This window comes from Oratosquilla oratoria, chromosome 21, assembly GCF_046742065.1.
Source record: "Oratosquilla oratoria isolate Oo_2021 chromosome 21, ASM4674206v1, whole genome shotgun sequence".
NCBI classification, from domain to species: domain Eukaryota; kingdom Metazoa; phylum Arthropoda; class Malacostraca; order Stomatopoda; family Squillidae; genus Oratosquilla; species Oratosquilla oratoria.
In genome coordinates, this window is record NC_134797.1 from 20,533,515 (window position 1) to 20,543,514 (window position 10,000).

At 43.0% G+C, this 10,000-nt stretch overlaps 1 protein-coding gene across 2 annotated transcripts in view; it reads right to left on the minus strand.

The window, feature by feature from the left end:
• Positions 1-3,053: 3,053 nt before the first annotated feature.
• LOC143036759 (acyl-coenzyme A thioesterase 1-like) overlaps positions 3,054-10,000 on the minus strand; it is a 29,533-nt gene continuing 22,586 nt past the window's right edge. For both annotated transcript variants that reach the window (XM_076204461.1, XM_076204460.1), the window contains exons 2-3: positions 8,412-8,710; positions 3,054-6,242 (exon numbers count right to left, since the gene is read on the minus strand). In XM_076204461.1, coding sequence (XP_076060576.1) covers positions 5,232-6,242; positions 8,412-8,708 — 1,308 coding nt within the window. In that variant the 5' untranslated portion in view covers positions 8,709-8,710 and the 3' untranslated portion in view covers positions 3,054-5,231. The remainder of the gene's footprint in view (positions 6,243-8,411; positions 8,711-10,000) is intronic.

The window sequence follows — 10,000 nt, forward strand, 5'->3', positions numbered from 1 at the left end:
AAAATGAAGATAAATGGAAACCACGAGCCAGTAGAAAATCGATGCAAAAGTTCTTTGGTAAAATGGGAAGTGCCCAAAATAAAGAATATGGAAGAGCAACGAGACCTACAAGTTGCTTGATCAAGGAAATGGGTCAGCGTGATAAATACGAAAGCAAAGGAGGCCTAAAAACAATGACTACAGCCCAACGAGCATGACAAGTTCATGAAGGACTTTCGAGACAGTAAATGCAACTGAAGGCCCAAGGTGGAAATATTCCACAAATGGAAAATATCGTTCTGCACAAAACTACAAGTCCCAAAGGAAGAACAAATTCTGCAAGAAAACAAGACCACACAAATATTCGAATCAGAATAAAGTTATGACGCCAAAGTACAATCAGAAATCTAATACTCCTCCAACGGTGCATGGCCAAACAGAAAATGCCAATTCCAAGAGAAATTGTGCTTTAGGGATCGTGTACTTCAAGCTGGTGTGAAAAAAGGCAAGAGCCCTGTCGAAAACGTGAATCCCCATGACCTAAATGGATGCATCACACACGCCTAGCAAGAAATCTTTTCCAGATGAAAGCACTGACTCGAAAAAAAGAAGAAACAACATTCAGGTCTCAAACTGTCTCAAAGAACGAATCGCGCCACATCACAGCCCTTCCTCGTGTCGCCCTAGGAACACAGGACATCATTTCCTTGGCAGAACGCACACTCCTTCCCCAGGAGTGCCTCCTGGGCCCATCGTAAGAGACGCGACACCCAAGAGTGGCACTCCGCTGGCGGCGCCTCATGGCCACTACAGTACTGTGCACCTGGCCCCCCACGACCTGTGCAGCCACGAGAGCTCCAGAGGTCAACCGAAGAGAAATAAGTCATGGAATGGACTTTGGAAAGAAAATGGCACCTACCGACGCTTCCCTCAGCTGAATAAACCTGTCTGGCGGTGACCAGAATAGATATAACCTCAATGGAGAAGACATAAGGAGGGTTGCAGCTGTTGAAGGGGCTGCAATAGCTATCACCGAGTCAACATTTTGTCTCAATATCATCAATTGTAGGCGGGGAGGAGGAGGGGGAACAGTTAGGCCATGGTTGTATCAAATCAATCATAACTGCCTGTAAAAAAATGGAGATGGGTCGGGCATCTTTTTGGGAGCTTGCCGGAGGAGGGGGAGGGGGGATGACCCTCAGGGCTGGAAGAGAAGAGTGAGAACGGCTTTGCGTTGTCGAAATGATTCACCATAATATTTGATCAATATTTTATCATGGCAAGTGCCAGGCGATTTTAGTCAATTCAGAGAAATGTCTTAGACAACCCCTTTTTCCACTGAAATTCTTCAAAGTATTCCATCCTGACTGACTTCAGTTGATTTCAGTCAGTTTAAGGTACCAGGTCAAGGAAACAAAAAGGTCGACAGGTGTAACCAGTTGGCAGATACAAATTTCGACCCAATATTAGGTCACTCGAAACCTCCCCCGCCCCCTCCCACAACCCTTCGTAAAGGGGCTATTCCGCTTCACCAGGACAATCACCCTCACCCCACACCCACATTCGTGCACTACTGCAACTGTGAAGAAAGATAGAGAGAGTAGGTTCCTGGCTATTCGTGGTCTCCATCTCCTTCTTCCTCATTCCTCCTCCCGCCGCCTCCTCATCGCCTTGAATGGACACAAGGGGGACACGTTATGGCAACTTCCAGTCGATCCTTCTTTACGGGTCGGTTTGCTGATAATATATTGATGGCTTTATAGTATGGACTATTATAGTCTTGCTGCGGTCATTAGTCAGTGTTGATCTCACCCCCCACCTCTCTCTCTCTTTCTCTCTCTCTCTACCCTGAAGCTCTTTGAAGTCTTTATTCCGTCAAACACAAGGCGATTTTATTCAGTTTAGGGCGGGACCTATTCCTGTAGAAGTCAAGAACTATTTGCATCAGCTGACAATCCTCACTCCTCACTCTTCTCGTGATCTTTGCATCATCTGCAAACACTTTGGCATAGCTTGTTTACTTTCTATCACGTCATTCACATAGATAAGAAACATTTGATAAATACTGTAGGTGCTACTACCGAACCTTGTGGAACTCCCCGGGAACTCTTCTCCAGCCTGATCCCTTATCTTTTATCAATGTCCTCACAAAAAAAAAAAAAAAAATCTTTTGTCCATTCGAGTAGCTCACCTGTTAGTACTTCAGTATGATCTAGGTGTACGTGTGTGTGTGTGTGTGTGTGTGTGTGTGTGTGTGTGTGTGTATGTGCGTGAATTGTGTATGTGTGTGTGTGCGTGTACGTGCGTGTTTGTGGTGCGTGTACATGTGTGTGTGTGTGCGTGCGTGTGTGTGCGTGTGTGTGTGTGTGTGTGCGTGTATGTGTGTCTGTGTGTGCGTGTATGTGTGTCTGTGTGTGCGTATACGTGTGTGTGCGTGCGTGCGTGTGTGTGTATGTGTGTGTGTGTGTGTGTGTGTGTGTGTGTGTGTGTGTGTGTGTGTGTGTGTGTGTGTGTGTGTGTGTGTGCGTGTACGTGTGTGTGTGTGTGTGTTTTCAATCTGTTTGCTAGCCTGCTTGTCTTCATGCATTTTGAACTCCCTCTGTGTTATTCCTGCTATTGCCAAGCTTTGTTGTTCACCTCCGTGGCACCTCAGTAGGCGGCCCGCTTAGGGGCTACGTAGGCTCGATTAACTCCTTTCATGCCGAGTGCGAGCCCAGACTATTCAATTCATCTCGGTGGCATCACCACTTTGATAACGAAAGAGAGGTTCCATGTACCTTAGTATATTTCTTAATAATGTATTTCTCTCCCAATATACATACATACATAAATACATATAGAAAGGGCTTTTTTCCCCTTACAAAGGAGGTAGCCCAAGTCAAAAGGCATGATTCTACTCCCACCCGTTCCACTCCCACTCACCCCTCCCTCCCTCCCTCCCTCTCATCTCGGCTCTTCCTGGATGACGGATCATCCCTGCATCTCACCCATCGTCCTGGGTCAGAAGTAATGCATCAAGACACAGCACATCCACAGGAAAGAATATAGGAAAGAATAAATGAAACGCAGAAACAGAAAAGTCTTAATTATTTCGTATCGGTCACTAGTATACATCGTGGTTAACTTCGTCCTTCATTACAATATAAGAAAATGCGTAGGGTTTTATCTTGATAAGAACTAAACCTTACTTGTCCAAGGCGAAAAATGGTGAGTCAATATACTAATGCTAAAGTCGTCAGCAAAGTGAGTACGCCTGGTATAGTCGGTGCTTGCCAAGGTGTGGCATACGCTACTACTAGCCATTCTGCCAGATCAACCTATGTTATTTGTTTTATTTATCTGTATATGGTAAAGGAAGCTATATAGTACAATGAGCATCACTTTTTAGGCTTATAACAATGGTATGGAGAAATTCTATGACACGTGGCACCACCGCTTTTTCCCCACCGTGTTGCCACGCCGAGCTGTCACAGCTGAGACTGGTGGGATGGAGGGGATAGGTAATCGTTGTTATAATCCTCAAAGGCGATACTCATTGTACTGTGCAGCCTCCTTTAGTATATACAGAACAAAAAATATATATACCAAATAGATGGAAAATAAGAGAGAAAGAGAGGCATGTACTAATATCGATTTGGCAAGACGTACGCCACAATTTGAAGGACTCCTTGAAGCGCACAGACTATAGCAGTTGTCTGCTTTCGTCGTGGATTTTCATCGACACCTTTCACTGTTATTTCTTTTCTAAAAGACACCATTGCATGCCGACATACACAAATGGATATGCAGCAGTTTGTCTGACAATGTCATAGTAACCCTGCAGTGATGTCTCCGACGCATGTCGCTACGACTGACGCCAGACAATGTTACTAATCTCAATAAAGTCGTGAAGCACTAATCGGTGCATTATTCTTATTAAGATGTCGACAAAATCTAAAAATAAATACTAGAATATAACTACAATCTACGATATTTTTGTCCAAATAAGTATACATGTATAAAAGTATCAGTCAATAGAACATAGTTTGTATATCCTAAGGGCATGTCTACATGTAAACTTCTAATACACCACAAACAAGACTAAACAGGTGGCTTACTGTCATTCATCCCCATCCAGTAACCTATGGTGGTAAATCCAACACATTTCACATAATTCTACCGACACTGACAAGGGAATATTTGAACAGAAAATAGGAATAATTTTGCTCTCCATATCCAGTGCACAGAGCAGCAGCTGAATTGGTTGTCCATCCCTCCTGTTTTCTCGAACCTCAGATTATTATAGGACATGAGACGTAGTGCTTTTAAGGTTTGGTGTTTGTAGCCCGCGATTAGACAACAAAAGAGTCATTTAGATATAAAGTGGGATAAAAAAAAAAAAAAAAAAAATCCTGAGTCAAATCGTGTAGACCAAAACTCGATCCAACGGAAATCTTGATCGTTTTGCTTCGGAGCTTACAGTGTAGCTTCCAGTCGAAGGCGTACTGAAATACATCCAGCCATCCAGAAACCTTTTCGTGCACGGTGGTGGTGTTTAATAGCGCCAGTCATTTATGCACAGGGAGTTGGGTCTACAAAATCATCTCGCTCTCTTTCAGAGACTACCACCGAGAGTTCCTAAGAAGTGCAAACTAGCACTAAATCTTTGTTGACACTTTGAGCCCAAAGCTGACTTCGAACTTTCAAAATCCGAGTCCGCAATAGCGCACTGTACCGTCCAAGACACGAATCACCTCATATTACCAATTTCATGAAGACATAATCGGGGACTCTCACACCTGGAAGAAGTCACCTGAAAAAAAAAGGCATAGAGTATGTCCCAACCAGATAAATGGGTTTGATCGAGATGAGGTTGCTCTTCAACGGCCAGCGTACTAAAATCGCCAGGTGACAGCCAGAAAAGGGCCTAATGCCCGGCAGTAAGTATGTGTGAGAGCGATAGGGAATTCTAAATACTACTTTATATTTCTAAGCATTTTGTTCCTTGAGACGACGACCTGTACACTTGGTCTGGCTGCCACCAGGCCATTTTAGTCATCCGAGAGAAACTCCTTGCGCAGCGAAAGAGTTTGATCAGTCTGGATCAATCCTTTCACTCCTACTGACGATTTGTAAGAATGTTCAGGCTACCGGTAAGCGATTTTATTCAGTCAAAGGAATGTCCCCGCGCAGCCAAAGGGCTTGTGGAGAGGCGCAGGTTAGCCATCAGGAAGAGGAGATTCGACGGCCATAGACTCGCTACCTGGTCAGCATCACGGAGGGGGCAGTGTTAATCCAGTTTCTTGCACCAGTTTGATGTGGAAGAGCTCGAGACCTCGCTGCCACACATCCTCAGCAGCCTTAGCGGTCCAGTAAGGCTGTCCACCATGATACTGAGCGATTCCAGGCAGATTACCTTTGCCATCTTTACTCTGGACGAGGTTGACGGAAGTCCATATGTGGTCGATGTGGTGATGATAGGGTGGGTCCAGGATGTGTCCTGCCCCCGGATAAACGAGACAATGAACGTTATCCCGATTGTGTCTCCGGGCTCGCTCCGACAGACACAGAGCTGATCGATGAGCTAAAGAACCGTCGCGGTCCGAGGAGGCCACTAGGAGATGGCAGTCTGGGGCGATGCCTTCTGTCTTTAGGATGTTGTCCGTGTCCCAGCTAACGTACTCGTCCCGGAACCACGCCTTCATTTGATTGTCTTTGAGTCTCACATGCGCTGTGCTGGTATCGATCCTTGTCCATTCGAGAACCAGTTTGTCACGATGGAAGAAGTCGACCCCTATGCTGAGATGGTAGGGGTTTATAGCAACTGCGGCCTTGATGTCGTGAAATATTGTGGATAACAATATCCCAATCTCGGCTCCCTTGCTGGACCCAATAAATCCCAGTTTGTCGTTTTGGAGCTCCGGATGTCTTCTCATGTAATCCAAACCCTCCTCGAAGTAATCTATGCTTAATTTGTCCGACAAAGGCGGAAGATCTTTGTAGTCCATGTAGCTGAGAGCAAAGGCGGCATATCCTTTGGAGGCGAGCAAAGCAGAACGGAACTCCAAAAGGTTTCCCTGTATACCGAAGAGATCCAAAACGGCTGGATGAGGTCCCGGGCCGGGAGGCAAGAATAGACTTCCCCGGATGGACTTGCCCTCTACTTCGATGCGCCTGACCCCCGGTGTTATGTGATTCCTGGAGAAAGACGTGGAAGCGAGCGTGACGGGGTTAGTGTAGAGTTTGTCTTCGTCGAGGTGGCCATCCAGGACGGATACGGTGTACTGAAAGAGGAGAAGGCGATTGTGAGAGATTTCAATGCTAACCACAAAGGAAACTGCCTGGTCGTGGCATGAGATATACAGAGAATGCATCGAGATAGTAAACCCCAATGTCTTCAGTAACACGCCCATGATAACGAGACATAAAGGGAATTGGAGGGAGGGAAAATCATAACGCCTTTGATACTTGCAACAGCAATTCTCTCACAAGGGAGCACATTATAATGAAAGTACTATTTTATTCATTCACTGAAGGATTTGGAAATATGCACTTGCTTATTCAGAAAGCTATTCTGCGAAATAACTCTCTTGCATTCTTTTTCTTGTGGGAGTAATTTTAAAAGTAGAAATAATCTATGTTGATAATGTATATCTTAAAATCACAAAGGTTTGTAGTAGATATTTTCCCTTGGGTCTGCGTTTTATAGAAGTGAAGATGTACAGAACCCCTGAAGAATGTTCATACATCTATATCAAAGTATCGTTTTTGGAACTCTTCGCTGCACTCTTGCACCTTGTCATTTTAGTTTGTGATATTAGGGATCCTTAAAGAAAGCCCAACACAACTAAACGACTCGTTCTGAATGTAACCTATTAATTAGGGATGCTACGTTGTGATTAGAAGGAAAGGTGACAAGTCCAAAAATTTTGCTCTCTGCGTAACGAAAATTCAATGTTTATTTGATTTGAAAACTTTGCTAGTTGTTAATTTCAATTAAGTATTTTTATAAACACTTGGAATCATATTCACTATTCTACCTACCCACAGGTAGGGTAAATTTTTGTCAACCATTTTTAAGTCCAATACTCTTTTTGACCACTTATTAAACACTTAAATTGTTTAAAAGATCATTTGTTATCTTACTGGGTTTGTATTATTAACTGAATTAACAATCGATTATTCAGTAATTAGGGCAAAGTGAAATGTAAGAGGCTGGTAGAAAAGAGGGTAGAAAGAGGGGAAGAAGACGGGTTGCATTTTATAGGTGGGTTGTTTGTAAATAACAGCCCGAGCGAACTGTCTGAATCAGCTTTTCCGCTTTGTGTAGGTGATAGAACATTGTAAATAATAGCCCGAGCGAACTGCCTAATTTCACTTTGTGTAGGTAACGAAATAGCTAGGCTCGGGAGCTCGAATATATATTTACTTATTGCTGAAATGACATTCCTTTAAATGAGAATTATGCAGAGACTTGATATTACTCTAAGTAAACAATATTGCCGTAAAGGCTTGAAACAAAGAATCTGATTGGTGAAAGGGCGGAGGAGAAAATTCAATTGGTTCACAAATGTAATATCACGCCCTTTGGGGATGATCTTAAATATAAAGTTAAAGATCATTGGACTAAGGAAATCACTACGTCACTGCAAAGCTCACATAGGATCTTGTCGGGAGAGGACATTGTGATATTTTTGTAGTCCACCACAAACAGCTTTTTGAAATCTGTCCATTTTGAAGTTGTCTCATTTGTGTTTGTTAAAATATGTCCATTTGCATTATAACTGGAGTCATATCGTGGTGATGACAAGGAACGCATACGCTCGAGTGCATATCAGTTAGAAATTACTTTCAATGAGGTGGGACTCGCTCGAGCTGTAATCCATCTTGTTATTTCTCAACACAGGACCCCGTTACCCGCACAATTACTGTGGGAAATTCTTCAATGATGGCTAGTGTCGTTCCTGAAATGCTCCTCAACCTTAACTCTGGTTTGTCTCTGAGGCACCTCCTAAGCAATAAGTTTCATATCTCAGGACATTAAACCGTTCCTCAGGGTCCTCAAGAATGAATGATACTTTGAAATTAATTGGAGATACCGAAGTATACTGTACAGATTCCACTGCACGCCACGTGGACGGCACGACCTCACCCCCCACCATCTATATCCTCCCTTTGGGGTCACATCTACCCTGGCGCTGGCTCATCTTGACCCAACCCGATGCATTTGTGCACCGCGGGTGCCTCACCTACCTGTGGTACATATACGGACCCCGGACCATTTGCAAGTAAGTTCTAGTTCACCCAATAAAGGACTTTTTAGTCTCTCTTCTCTCCGTAGCCCAAACCCGCTACATTGGTGATGACCCGGAGCAACTAAATGGACCCATCTCCTTTTGTTAGCGTCTAATTTCCGGTTATCAGTCTTAGAGCTACATACAAGTCCGTCCTACCTCCATGGGCGTGGTTACATCTCGCTTGAAGAGTCGTGCCCAGCGAAGTTTCGGTTTCTTCTTGATGATTTCCGGCGTACTTCGGAGAGTAGTGATGAGGCCGACAGGGAAAATGCCTTTGAACCTTCCACCGAGGGACTGTTGTTGGAGGAGATCGACAGTGCCTTGATTGTTGGCCGCATAGTGGGCGTACGAAGCGAAGGGCAGACCCTTGTCGTCGGTGTGCGTTAGGTGAAGGGTAACGAGCTGGCCCGGCTGTAGGCCCTGGACGAGTACGTGAGGGGCATCGTACATCATCCCTGTCGAGAACGAGAGGAATTTGTCTCACTGAAATACCAAATTGTAACTTGAATACAGATCGAACTTCGGTGGGGGAGGTGGGAGGGGGAAGGTCGGGTAGAAAATGATGAACTTTTCTCTCATTATTGTGTAGACATATATCATAAATATTAGTGTAACGATCGAGTTATGGGTTTACTGGTCTGGAGATCCGGATTCGAAGTCTGGGAATGAAAATTATGATTACGAAACTGTCACACCGATCTGACCAGTATTACTTATTATTACGAATTACTGAAATACATATCTATTGTATTACTTCACCCAGCCCAGGTATAAATTTGTATTTTTTTCTTTTGTAATGTTATCTGTTTTCACGATAAGGATACCCGCCTGAAAAAAGGGAATAAAGATCTTATCTCAAAAGTACTATTTGAGGGACTTTGCAAAGGATTACAAAGGCTGAGCATGCCGACAGGAGAACTTTTGGTCCATATCTAGGTCGGATGTGGAAAAAAAATCATAATAATAATAAAATAATAATTATAAAAAAATATAATAATGTATGCAACAAACAAAATACATAAATAAATGCATAGGTATAGTTGAATAACAAACAAACAGGTAAACAGTAAATAATAATAAATTGACACATAACTAATAATAAATGAAAATCAAACAGACAAATGATAACAAAGCAAAAACAAATAATATAAAATAAATTATAATCATTACAGCATCTTGCTTAGGTGTTTATCTAAATGAGTCTTAAAGCTTCGAACTGAACTACATTGCACTACCTGTGCAGGAAGTTTATTCCATTCATTAACTACACGGTTGGCAAAGTTGTTTCTACCTACTTCCAAATTGAATCTATTTCCGGATAGTTTGAGACCATTGTTTCTTGTCTGATTCTCATTCAATGTGAAAATTTGGTCACTTTTGATGTTGTCAATTCCCTTTAGAATCTTAAAGACCTGTATCAAGTCACCTCTGAGTCTACGCTTTTTTAGGGAAAACAGATTCATATGTTTTAGTCGATTTTCGTATGATTTATTTTTGATATTTGGAATCAGTTTTGTGGCTCGCCGTTGTACTTTTTTCAGTCTGTCAATGTCTTTAATGAGATTCGGTGACCATACAGAAACAACATATTCCAAATGTGGACGAACTAACGATTTATATAGCTTGTTAATGAGCGATGGACTTTTGAAATCAAAAGATCGTGCAATCAATCCTAGAATCTTATTTGCTTTATCAGAGGCTGAAATACACTGCTTGGATGATTTGATTTGATAATTACGCCGAGA